This window comes from Drosophila montana, unplaced genomic scaffold (genome assembly GCF_035044405.1).
Source record: "Drosophila montana isolate Dmon_TW-CO22-7 unplaced genomic scaffold, ASM3504440v1 contig_1264_1, whole genome shotgun sequence".
NCBI lineage: Eukaryota > Metazoa > Arthropoda > Insecta > Diptera > Drosophilidae > Drosophila > Drosophila montana.
The window spans coordinates 522,933-537,199 of NW_026996243.1; the positions used below are offsets into that span (position 1 = coordinate 522,933).

The following is a 14,267-nucleotide window of genomic DNA, read 5'->3' on the forward strand; positions in this document are numbered from 1 at the left end:
CGGATGATTAAGACAGGAATTTTCGTAGTTGTTTTTGTGCTGTGCAATTTCTGCCCAGCACTTTTGTCCGTCTATTTATATTTCTAATTTTCACCTTTTTGGCCAGCGTTTTTTTTCTTACCTGCATTTGGCTTTGAAGGTCCTGCGTCTGGAGTTGGTTTGAATAATGGGCTTGTGTGTGTGTGTGTCTGCGTGCTTGTTTGTTTCTTGAAATTTTTTTTACGTTTCTACTTGCATACGCCGCAATAATTTTTCGGCATTAATAAAGCGCCTGAGTTGGCATAAAAATTAAGCCACAAGTAATATTTTGTTTAGCGTGTTTTATTTTTATTTCCCAGCCAAGGACGCGGGAACGCGAAACTGGAAAGTCGTGGCCAGCTTTTGTGAGCGCTCCTTTTTGCTGGCTTGCAGCTGTCCGTGATCTGTTGCTTCCCTAAGCTAATTAATCTAAAATGAAATTAGCTCTTGCCCTCGCCTGAGAGTTCAGCGATTTAACGGTTCTAGCCAGGTTATCTAGGAGTAATGCGTATTTTCGGGTGTAATCATATGAAAGGTTAGTTTGACAAAATGTCAAGCGCCGCTGTAATGGCTAAACTTTCGTGCCAGATTGCCTTTTAATGTTAATTTTGTGACTTAATTAGCCAGAAAATGGTGAGCAAAAATCAACAACAGCATGAGCGGAAACGACAGCAGCAGGAACAGTTGCAGCAAGTATGGTAAATGAAACTTTAATCAAGTGCAGGCATTCAGGCATTGATGCAGCCAGGCAGCCAGACCACGAGGCGAGTGAAGCATGAAAATGAGTTGCATGTTGGCCCATTTCAACATGCTAATGTGCAGTTGATTAGAATGTCACTCGAAAGCCCCAAAGCCCCATAAGCCTCAACACATGCATTAGGACTCCACCCCAACTTCGCCATTTCAGCTTCTCACTCTGTTGAGCTGTCGCACAAAGTTAAGATTTGAATACAAAAAAAAAAGCCAACAACAAATGCCATAAATACGATAGACTTGGGCTCAGAAATTGTGTGCAAATGGCCTAGGCCTGGTTTGCTCGAATACATTATGACTACTATATTATGTGGCAAAAACTTGCGTGTGGAGTAAAACGATATAGCAAAGATTTTGAGCATGGCATTTGTTGTGTAAATCATATAAGTCATAAGGCCTCACTATGAGCCAGGCACGCACACATGGCGTATGTGCAATTTCCACAACATAAATTTTACCACGGAAAATTGTTTTCGAACAAAGATGTAATCAAAATAGATATAGGCATATTACTAATAAAAATATATAAGTGGCTATTTTGCGACATCATTAGAGCCCTTCAATAAGCGAGGACACAATCTTTGTCTTCCGACGCGCCTGCATCTTTTCCATAACTTTGACCCAGCCGTTGTCCGTGTGCTCGGAGCCGACATTGATGTTCTCTTTGGAATCGCCTGGGGTGTATTTTTGGTGGTTTTAGTCTTTTGTTTTTGCTTCTGTCGCTGTCTGGGACCAGAGTCAATATTGGCTCGCTGATGAATTTGCCTTCTATTCTTTGCGACGTGACTTTGTCAGCCTGTCATTATATCAAAATTATTTTCTCTGCTAGTTGAATTGCGTTGCAATGGAGTTATTGCGTTCACACGTGCTAAGACGCCAGCGGAAACGGCACGGAAGCGTGGCCAATTTGTAATTTGCTCATGCTCGTGCATGGCGCCCCGTTTTCTTTTCCTTTCTTTCATTTTGTTTTAAGTATATACATATATATATTTCAATACCCTGTAAAAAATATAAAAGCGGATCTGGGTACATTAAGGTATGAAAACGTATGTTACTTAACTAAGTCTTCAATCACATAAAGTGTGTATAATATTATTTGGTCAACCTACAGCCAAGTCCCAGTCAACCTCTATTAGTCTATCGAATAGCTTCAATCTAAAAGACTTCTAATTGCCACTACCAATGCCATTGACAATGTTGAATAGAGAGGTTCTTATAATTATTGCTCATCATTGTGAGATCTACAACTTATTTAGATACATTTGGTTTGTGTAGGGTATTTTCTTATCATTCTGTTAATGTATTATACAAATGCGAGTAACAATTACGAATCTCTTATCTAAATTGTCATTTAACAGATAAAGATTAGCAATAGGGGATCTACCAGTCGTATACTATCGATAATAGCGTATTCGTACTTCGTTTTGTTCTAATGTAAGGCGTCTGGAAGACATTTTTGCTAAGCATGTGACTGGAATTTATTTTCCAGCGACATTTTTGGTGCAAGCTCAAAAATATGCTATGACATTATTAAAGAGGGAGTCGGTTATCAGAAACGTTGCCTGCACGCAAATTATACGATACACTTTAACTTATTGCCGTTGACTTTTATGAACGCAACCAGCATTTGGTCAAGTTGGAAATTGGGGCCAAAGAACTAGTTAACACGCCACTAATAAAACATATGCGAACTCATCAAAAACTAAACTTTAAACATGTATGCCCTACGGGCATCAAATGAAATGCGTGCGTGCGTGCCTCAAATGAAAGCAAAGCCAAGCCAAGGGACACTGCGATCCTATATATAGCGAGTGAATCGAGCTGACAGCAGTGCGTGGTTCAGTGAAGCGGAAAGGGACTGTTGGGTGAATCGCACGGAGGCACAGATGAAAAGAGCTATTTGCGTTGTACCCGACACTCAGCAGCCAGATATGGCAGATGAACCTGTGAATAATGTGTAATAAGTTTGTGCGCAAGTCTTACATATGTGACTAAATTCCAGTTCATGGGTTTCACAAGGAGATGATACCAAAAATGTTTGATAAACATACCTGATGCTCACTGATAAGTTGTAATTTTAGTTTAATGGCAAACATTGACCATTGCCCTTTGAGCAAATGAGTAATGACGGGCTTATGAGTTTTGTAAATACAAAGTTATATTCAACTCGAAAATAGTATGATTTAAAAATTATGAAAGACCATTTTGCTTAAAGTCTCCCTTAAGTCATTTAGAAATATTGTTACTTAAATTCTTGGTATAAATTAATTTCCTATTTAGTTGAAGAATTTCATGGTGTATGCTAACGGAAAACTTGTGAGTTGACACTGATCTATATATGATTTTATTTTTTATTTTATTTATTTATTTATTCATATACATTTTTGTTGGTATAGAGTTTAATAAATATCACAATTAATAGGACAGAGTATTATCCAAAAACCTGTCAAGCTATGAAATTGGTCTATTGTATCTGTATTGGGCTTACAATTTTGAACATTTCTTTACACTACCTTCCGCGAATATTATTGGAAACTGCACAGAGTGCGCTTTAAATCATATCACAATTTTTAATTCAATGGCCTAATTTGCTGTCCATTATGAATTCACTTAAGCATGCTTCATATGCTTGTTCGAATATTTTTTAAAGCTTTTTTTTCTGATATCCAGCCGCCAATCAGAATCTGGGCAGGCAGCTTCACCGTTCATCGTTCACACTTCACTCTTCACATTAACAACAGTATTTAATTATTAAACACGACACTCGCTGGGGAAGCGGCCATGGTGACGTCTGTCACAGCGAGTGTGTATTTGTATGGGGAAAACATGTCGTATGAGCAATATGCCACTTAACGGACGCTCGATTGGCCCAGTGACAGGCGGCAGACGTTGATTGCGCAGGGTGGCAGCCCACCCCACTGTTTTCGGAACACCTTGTTGTTTTTGATGTTCTTGTTGTTGTTGTTGCTGTTGTTGTTGTTGTTACTGTCTAATCATTATTCATTGCGTGACAAGCGCACTAAATGTGTCCCCATGTGGGCCCGACTTCTGTATCCCAGTGTTTACCCGGCTGAGGTTGTCAATAACTTTGAGCATGCTAAAGGTATAACGGTAACAAATAATGACACGCAAGCAAAAAACAATAACGGACAATGAAAAACTGCAAAACCTGACAAAAATTTCATAAATGAGATCATTACAGCTAATATGCACAACTCAAAGGGACCCTATAACGTCAGATGAGCATACTATTTATTATATCAAAATGAAATATACCTTAAAGGTGCATATTTTTATGCATTGAGTTAGCTAAGAATTTCAAAAATTCCTTTTGCTCTATTTAAGAGGGTATTCTCCAGAAAAAATGCTTTACCATTGCAAGAAACAGAACAAATCGCATCGGTTTATGGCTAAAATTAATGCCTTCATTTTCACGAAATCCGTTTTCGTAAAATCATCAGTTGTGCTGGTTGGTGCTGCTGCTGCTCCGGTTGGCGTCCTTATTCGTCCTTGATTGCTGCAAAAATGCGTAGCTCTCTTTGCTTCCGATTGTTGGGTTTGAGTTAGCCTCATTTAATTTGATTTTGGCTTGTATTGTTGATTTCTTTGGCTGGTTGTTGTTGTTGTTTCTGTTGCCGTTTGTTTGTTTTCGCTGGATTCCTTGCGTGCCATGACACTAAAGGCTCGAAAGGTCTGCCATTCGGTTTTTGGTGTAAATATTTGTGACATAATTAAGCCGCGCTCAGCATGATACCGCCAGGGACCAGCACCGGCAGCGTATTATCAAATCAGAAAAGGGACAAGCTGCAAAGGCGAAAATAAAACAAACATCAGATTGTGTGGATACCTCGACGCACGCGTGATTAAATTCCATTTGTAGACACAGCTAAGCTAGTCGACTCCAAAATATATATTTACCGACGTTTTAGTGCCTTACTGACTCTTTCGACGCCGTGTTTGAGTGCTTGGCTCACATAAAGATTGTCAAGATTTGAACTCCGTTGCTTTTGCAATGGCGTTTGCCTTTCCTTTACATTTTCGACGCCTTGTCGAAGTGCCTTTTGCCTTGCCTCGCCGCGCCTGACATTTGTGCGTTTACTTAAAAACGCTTGGGGAGCAATTTGAGAGATTTAAGGCACGATTTATCGTGCAACTCTGAGTGGGTGACGCTGATAGGCACTGATAACAGCTCCTACTTATATCGTTCTGTTAGGCAATTTGCATAGGAAAGTCGCACGGGAAAAGGTTGTTCAGTGTCAATACCCGGTGCGCACTTCGCTTACCTTTTCAGACCAAATACTCGCTCTTAACTTTGGCTAACGATTGAATGATAGTGCATTAAATTAATGTATGTTCTGGTATCGAATATTCAACTGTCAACGGGAAAAACATTAATGAAGGCATGTCCTCAACAGCTTAGGCATACAACTAGATAATATCTGCGGAGCATGTCCTTGACACTTGCCTTGCTAGGCCATAAAAATAGATTTGACTACCTTATGCAGGCTCTGAAAGCATTTATTTACAGATACTTGTCGACGCCTTGTCAGCGGGCATCCACTTTTAATAACATTAAAATAACGTAGAGCAGAAAATAAAGAGTAGATATTTTATAAATTGAAATGATATCAATGCGACAGGCGGCAAGTGAAATCGGTTCATGTAATTACAATTCAAAGAAAAATACGACAAATGGGCAAGCGGATGAAGAAGCACATCCAGTGGGGGAGATCCACAGTCCGGTAGTTGCCGTTTGCTGCTTTTGTAACATTTGCATTCAGAGAATGTTTTTACAGCTGGCGTTAAAATTTCGGCCGAACAGACGCCTCCAATTGCAATTGCTGTCAAATTGAAACTGGAGGAGATTTTGGTATTGGTCGTATAATTTAAAAAGTAACGCTCTTAGGCTTAAATGACATTCGTGGAAATCGGTATATTTCTCCATAATTGATTGTGTTTGTATTCGCATATTCAGAGCTCATCAATTTGGTATAAAAATATAGTGGTCAATCGTTACAAGTATGATATTAAGGATATAAGGCTTTATTCAATTCTATTTCTACATACATAAATGTTAAAGCTAAAAGTACTTTTCTCTTAAATCTGATTTCCTTCTATTTTTTGTCGTCTTCTTCCGAGCAATTCCTCAAAGCCTCTATAGTTTACTCCTCAAAGAAATGTATTCATATACTTCATAATATTATAATTCACTTTGTGAAATTAATTTATATTGTCCATGTTGAATCTTCTACGGGAATTCAACCTACAAATAAAGAAAATGTATTTCTTTATTGAATATGTTTGAATAATCTGTTCGTATAAATATACAGTGTAAATAATTCTGAACAGATAAATGTCTTCTCATGCATAGTATATATGTATGTATGCAGATATAAGGCTAAATTACCAACTGGAACCAACGTCCTATGTCGACTTCATTATAATTTGTATTCTTGAGAAAATCAATTAGCAATCAATATTAGTATGTTGTCTGCTTGAATACATACATATGTACTTATGAATTATAAATTATAATTATAATTATAATTAAGCATTCCTGTGTTAATGCTACAAACCTTCTAAACAGATCGATAGACCCTAATTAAAAGTTAAATCCGTGCTAAAAAGTCACCCAATGCCAGATAGCAAAAGATATTTTCTTTTGATATAATTAGTTTTCTTCTTGTTCACTACGATTATTTTGCTCAGACTTAAGTGAACATTCTTTGTGGTTTTTCATTTCTTCGTTAATTTCTAAATAAAATACAATACAATCTCAATAAAATCTAAAATCAATAAAATCTCTCGGACACCCTGTATTTGCAGCGTAGCTCAGTTGACAACTAAATTGCAATACCTTGCTGAAGTGTGAACAAAATTGTTCGTAATCAGTGCGTATAAATTGGTGCCGCCCACCATTTCGGTTAACTGTCATTCGTCTATTCAATAACTTAACCAATTTGGGTCCTTTTCCAGCCAAAAAAGTAGAGATACAGGCAAAGGATATGGAACGGGTCGCAAGGGTTTAAGCACATGTACAAATTGCTGCCGTGGCCGACGTCATTTGCATAGACCACTGTTAAAAGGGTCGAGTTTGGCAGTGTGCCAAGTATAGGTCTGCTTTAAGGCTGCTTCAATTAAATTGTTGCGCCGCGCAAGCCAGCGGACGCACCCACACAACCAGGCACACACAAACATCCATCCACACATTTCAGTGCGCCATATGAATTTGCCTTTCTTCTTGGTTTTTTGTTGTTTTTATATTCTGAGACCATTGAAAGTGACTAAAAAGGGTATATTGTTTTGTACAAATATATGTCACAGGTAAAAAGAGTCATCTCCGACCTCATTGACTGTATATATATATATAACTATATATATATATATAGTTAGTTCGTTAGTAACAACAGCCGAGTCGAACTGTCTGCCTGTCCGTATGTATGAACGCGTTAATTCAGTCTATGAGAGCTAGACTCTACAAACGTGGAATGTAGAATGCCTTATTGCCCGCGCAGATTAAATTTATTTCAAATAGTCTATAGATATCCTGGATTCTACGTAAACTTTTGGCTATACCTCAAAGCCTATAAGAGTCATAGTCTCAAAATTTAGAAGGTAGGTTCTCGTAAAGATCCACAATTTTTTATTTTTTGGAACCTCTGCCAGATCCCGCAATATAGATTCTTTTTCTTTGTCTTCTCTTCGCAACGTTAATTGCAAAGCAATTGGCTGATTTTGCGTATTTATTGTTAGAAGGAAGCAGGAATGTTTGCCATGGTAGATTAGCGCTGGTTTCAGGGTATCTCCTAGTCGTGGACTCCCGTCTAGAGCAATTTTACTTATTTTTCATGTTTTCTTTGGTATTTCATGTGGCAGCCTGTTTTTAAGCGTTTTGGTAAGTATCTTGGGCGGTGTTTTGGGCTACTTGAAGAGGCAAAACTTTTGGGCACACAGGGCTCCACTTTGCTCACATTTTGACTTTGTGCACATCCACGGACTCATCACGCTCATCGTAAGTGAAAAAAATGTTCGCAGTTTTTTTTTTCGTCGTGCGTGAGAAATGCGCCAGGAAATTGTACTAAACAGCTGAAAAGCTAACAAAGTAAAGACGAAAGGCGAAGAAAGCAAGCATAACGACACCAGAACTTGATAGCAGGCGTCTAGGGTGGAGGGGGAGATAAGCCAACGACAGCAGGCAGGCAGGCAGGAAAATTTATGGCATGCAGGCGACGCGAATCCGCCGGAAATGAGGAGCAAAATTCTGGCTGACTGGCTGAAGCCAATGCATGTGGCTACATTTGATTTGCCAGCAGCGCCTTATCACCATGGTCTTAGACTGGCAGGTGATAATCACAGGCAGACGTGAAATGAATAGCTTGCAAAAGCAGCTGAGGACAGCCAGGACGATGTGATAAATGCAGAATCTGGCTAAACAAAAACTAACTGTGGCCAAGCCACATGTCGTTTAAAATTCAAGACAGCTTTGGACTGCCCGGAGTGGATTGACTGAGTAAACAAAAGTCACGACCGGCTGCATGGACCCTATTCAATGAATACGGAACAAATCGCACCCCAAATCCAATCGTCAGTCAACCGAATATTCACTCAATTTCAATCATATTGTTAGCAGTTCTTCCGTTAGGGCCAACAAGTTTGTCAGGAAGTGTTAAAGATTTTTTACCTTTGCTACTCTCAAGGAAGAGAAGTTTAATAAAAAGAAAGGAAATATCCTTAAAAGTATTTTTGCAACTTATAAAATGTATTAAAATGTGGGTGCATGGACAAATACAAATATTTCAATATATCAGCCAGTTTTAATATATTAAGTACTCGCACATATCGATACACTATTTACAGTTCCCTTAACAATTTAAAATCAAATGTTATTATTATATTAGATATTAGAGCATTAGCAGTTACTCCCTGGCCTTGCCCGTGGCATATGATTTATATATATACATTTTTCACCCAACATCCGAAAAACTTTCTTACAACTGTTTTCTGCCAATTTACCACAGTTGTGAACGTAATTTCTGAAATTGCTGAAACATGTAGTCATTAAGTGCTTATGTAGGGTTTTGAAGATGATCGAACGTAACTTAAAAGCTCCCCCCACAAAATTATTGATCCGCATTTTCCACATAGGGTTGGACTTAGCAGAAAATGTGAAACACGTCTTATTTTATATAAAGGTCCGTGGAAATTAATTACAACCCGAAACTTAACCTAGTGAAAGATTTCACTACCAAATCCACCAAGGAGGAACGAATTTTCCGAAAACTGTAAAGCAAACCTCGAAAGACTTTGTACAAAGATCTTTGAAAACGAGTTCGGCGCCGAGCGGATGGAAAACATAATAGATTAATACAATCGTTTTTCGATACTTAAAGGTGAAATTTTCGAAAACCCCGTCTTAGCGTGCATTTTTCAGCTTCCCAGATCTTTCGGTTTGGGCTGTGCATTGATCACCAATCAGTTATCACTTATTCTGTGATCATTGTTATAACGGCCGAATACATATGGAACATTGATCCTTTTCTGTTTTCTGGTGGAACATATGTTGAACTTGGCTGGGTGGAGCCACTATATTAAATAGATATCGTAGGAAAGTATAATTTTGTTAGATACAACATTTTTATTTTTTAAGGTACTTGTACTAATTGTCACTAGTTTTGCAATTTATCTTCAGAAGCCGAACAGCACAAAAAGTATACAAAAAGTATTTTTATACAAATTGATTTTTGACTAATTGCTCTGTGGCCGCCCCCAATAACTTATACAATTTTTAGGCATCACGAAGTTTAAAATTATCAGTAGTGTTAAAAAACATGAATTAGGCAATTCACAAAACAGCCCCGTCGATCTATTAATTAATATGCAAGTTAGACTTGAGCCCGATCGGTTGAAAGTTCTACAAGGTATTAGCTATAATCCTTATAAATCTTATTTATTAGACTCTAAATGACCTTTTCAAGCAAGAAATTGATTTTTTGAATATCCTGGAGTGTCATAACCTCTTAAAAACGAAATGGATTTGATTCAACTATGGATGGCCATTACATCATGTACAAAATACGATTGATTAAAGACCATGAAATACTGAAATCAGTTTTGAATTTGAAAACGATGCGTACTTGATTTAAGTTCACTCAAGTATGAATTGTACTTTAAATTTGAAGTAATTCCATCCCGCTTGAACAACATCGTGACGTTACGTTTTTTACCAGAGTGTTCCGTTTTCCTATTTACCACCATGTTGGGATACCTCTTTTAAAAAACATTTATATACGGAGTAAACAGAGGTCAATCAACTGAGTTATGCACCCAACTCTCGCTGGGAGTAGCAACAACTCGTGGTTAAATGCTGTGCAATTATTGACTTCCGTTTTCGAACGCTGCGGGGATGCTGGGTGGCTGCATCAAGTGCCTTATACGGAACTTCCTGTCCTTTCTGCCACTTGAGATGTAATTTAATTTGTTTATATGTTTGCCGTTTTGTGACAGCCGCCGTGGCTTTAGGTAAATTAATTGTGCACCTTAAGGAGAGCAGCTGCCATCGGTGGCTACAGCTGAATTTCGAACGGAAGCCCTGAAAGACTCCAGGCTGTTGTCTGACGGTATCGTTTTGCATGCCATGCCCAAAAAAGTCCGAAAATAACAAGAGGACAAAAAGCAGAAGCGCGAACGTCTCTAATTAATGTGTTTGTTTAGCTTTTGTGCTCTCACAATTTGGTAGGTGTGGTTACCTGTAGGCACAGATGTGGTGGGGACGGATGCGAGTCAACATTTTAATTGAATGAAATTTCAGTACAAGCTGCTTCCATGGCAGGAAAAAGTACACTTTACTTATGGAAATCTACTGTACAAGTTTACCTTGAATTTTCAAAAAACACCTATTGTGGGCATTTGCAGGATATTTCACAGAATATAAATATTTTCATTCTTACCATTAATTCTTTGAATACGAAATATAATTATATTCCAGTATTGACTTTTCTCCGCAGACGTAAAAATGCGACTCATTAATTTGCTTGGCTGCCGCGGACTTCAGAGCGTGGAACTGAACCAGGAACTGGAACAGGAACAGGAACAGGAACTGGGTATTGTGTCAGCTGCACTGACATCGTATTAGGTTGGTGTCGGCGCCATGGCTACGGTTGAGAGTAATGATGAACCACGTCAGCTGGCGGCGCCGGAAACGGATGCAGCTGCTTCTGACATGGTGGAGCCCGTCCTGGCGTTGTTGCGCGGCGATGTGCTCAATCAGACGCGTGCTCCGGTCTTCTACAACAGCTACAACATCTCGGAGGATGTCTATTACTACTTCAATGGCTTCAATGCGGCGCCTACGAGTACAGAGCTAGCGTTGAACTTGAATACAACAAGCGGGGCGCCTACCAGTACCACACGGGAGCCAGATCTGTCCGAGTATCTGGAGGCGCTGCCCAACGATCGTGTTGGCCTGCTGGCCTTTCTGTTCCTCTTCTCCTTTGCCACGGTGTTTGGCAATTCGCTGGTCATCCTGGCTGTCATCAGGGAGCGCTACTTGCACACGGCCACCAACTATTTTATTACGAGCCTGGCGGTGGCTGACTGCCTGGTGGGTCTGGTGGTGATGCCCTTCTCGGCACTGTACGAGGTGCTGGAAAACACGTGGTTCTTTGGTACCGACTGGTGCGACATTTGGCGCTCGCTGGACGTGCTCTTCAGCACGGCGTCAATACTGAACCTGTGCGTCATCTCGTTGGACCGATATTGGGCTATCACGGATCCCTTTAGTTATCCCATGCGGATGACAGTCAAGCGTGCCGCTGGCCTGATAGCTGCTGTTTGGATTTGCTCGAGTGCAATTAGTTTTCCGGCCATTGTGTGGTGGCGGGCCGCCAGAGATGGTGAGATGCCCGCCTACAAGTGCACCTTTACCGAGCATCTGGGCTATCTAGTCTTCTCATCCACCATATCTTTTTATCTGCCACTCTTGGTCATGGTCTTCACCTATTGCCGCATTTATCGCGCGGCGGTCATTCAGACACGCTCCCTTAAGATCGGCACCAAGCAGGTGCTCATGGCATCCGGGGAACTGCAGCTGACTTTGCGGATTCATCGTGGCGGCACCACTCGGGATCCCGCCCCCAACACACATCAAGTCTCAGGCGGTGGTGGCGGTGGTGGCGGTGGCTCCCTCAGCCACTCGCACTCCCATTCGCATCATCATCATAATCATAGCGGCGGCACAACGACATCCACGCCCGAGGAGCCGGACGATGAGCCGCTATCGGCGCTGCACAATAATGGCCTGGCCAGACATCGACACATGGGCAAGAACTTTTCGCTTTCACGGAAGCTGGCTAAGTTTGCCAAGGAAAAGAAGGCGGCCAAGACGCTGGGCATTGTGATGGGCGTGTTCATTGTGTGCTGGCTACCGTTTTTTGTGGTGAATCTGTTGTCCGGGTTCTGCATCGAGTGCATTGAGCACGAGGAGATTGTTTCGGCTATTGTGACATGGCTAGGCTGGATTAACTCCTGCATGAATCCAGTGATCTATGCCTGTTGGAGCAGAGACTTTCGCAGGTATGTGACCAGCTCGGCAAAGTAAAGAGGAAAGTCTCACGTTCAGCCTTCCTTTCAGAGCTTTTGTGCGCCTGCTGTGCATGTGTTGTCCCCGCAAGATACGCCGTAAATATCAGCCCACAATGCGCTCCAAGTCACAGGTGAGTTGTTGTCCAGCCTTTTGGACCGTTTCAACTGAACTGCGGTTTTTGTTTGGTTTCTCATTGCTGGGATTTGTCATGGATTCGCGTCTCTTTCATGCCAAAAACGTCTAGCTCCATCTCGTGCACTCTCCATTTAACAATCTTGCTCAATCTTTCTTCATTGGAATAGCGAAACATTTAATTTTATTTTATCAACATGTTGTCTGTGGGGCTGAACGACGCCAAAAACTGTTTATAAATTATGCCTCTACTCTCATATGCTCCTAAAACGCAACACAACGAACGACAAAATTAATTTACAAATTTAATGAATATGAGAAGAAGAAGAAGAAAAATAAACGTAGCAAGTTTTAACCTTGCCCTGCCTCTATCCGTTTCTTCCCTCTATGCCAAGCTCCTGCCGTTGCATTCACACATGTCTGGCAAATAGAGCAGCACACTCAGTGCTTTGGAAGGTTCCTCACATCCCCATAATTCAGCATAAATAAACAGCTCGGCGCATCAGTTAACGTCATTGGCAACTGCGCCTGCTTCCGCCCACGCGCACATCCATTGCTGGAACTATTTTTTAATGTGTATCTGAGCTCTGTTTAAAGTGGGTCAGCGTCAGACAAATCCAATAGTCACAGCTTTCAGTAATTCCAGATTCGTTTATTGAACGATGGCAATCATTAAGAAAATTTTATTTTACAATACAGTACTTTAAACTAAAATACAAAACAAAATAAAAACAGGATATTTATTCTATAATTTTATAACCCTATAACTTTTACAAGCCACTTGTTATAGTTTTTTAGATTAGCTGGCAATGAGGGACATTCAGTCGGATTGCCTCACTTGCCAAATGCGAAAAACAAATAATATTTCTCAATATTTAAAGCACTCCTTAAACTTTTGCAAAACATTTTATATTTCTGGTTATTAGCAAATAAAAATGAAGAATATTTATACAATTTTGTTTTCAATTGGCAAGTTTTTGAGCAGCTGGTAAACGCTTTGTTGGTTATTCACTTCTCATGAACATAATCTTAATAAATCGACTATCAAAACATATAGAACAATATTTCTGATCGACAAATATGATATACATTCATGTGTGTACATATATAGCATACAAACATATATTCATTTGTATCATCAGTTGAGAATAACTTCATTCATATCGACCAAAGACCTAAAACCAACAACGCCCTTCGTTGCGGGATTGCGACCATGTTGGCAGAGCCCCAAACCAAAGGGAGCTCTTTTCAAAGGTGGTTAATGTGGCTGCTGATTATGATTCTGGTGGTGTTCTTACAGAGATTTGCGACTCGGCGCTGCTACTCAACTTGCTCGCTGCACGGAATTCAGCACGTGCGCCACAATTCCTGCGAGCAAACTTATATATAGTTTTGCATAGATTTAGTTGCCATTCAACAGGCTCGCTCGTAATGATTGAGGCGCTTCCCCAAGCTATTATGTTTCTAAGTCGATGGCAAGGTAAGCGACTTGTCTAACTTGTATTTATTGTTTCGTGTTCGTTGGTTCGTGCCGTCTCTTTAAAGTCATGCACAGCCAACTGTGCGAAGTGTTGCCTGTACACATATAAACTACATATGTGATGAACATTGTACACATTGCACATTGTTGCCCCACGCCTCTCTCCTTTTGTCTATCTTTCTCTCTCTCTCTCGCTCTTTGTTATCCGTATCTCCATTTAATTCTCTTTGTCTCTATATCAATGTTTTACTCGGCGATGCGCCTGTTGTGCTTGTTCAATCGCCTGTGACATTGTTGTTTGTT

At 40.2% G+C, this 14,267-nt stretch overlaps 1 protein-coding gene across 1 annotated transcript in view; it reads left to right on the top strand.

Moving 5' to 3' along the window:
- Positions 1-14,267, top strand: part of Dop1R2 (dopamine receptor 2) — a 34,387-nt gene that overhangs the window by 10,573 nt on the left and 9,547 nt on the right. The window contains 2 exon segments of the mRNA XM_064680337.1: positions 10,776-12,342; positions 12,401-12,482. Coding sequence (XP_064536407.1) covers positions 10,919-12,342; positions 12,401-12,482 — 1,506 coding nt within the window. The 5' untranslated portion in view covers positions 10,776-10,918.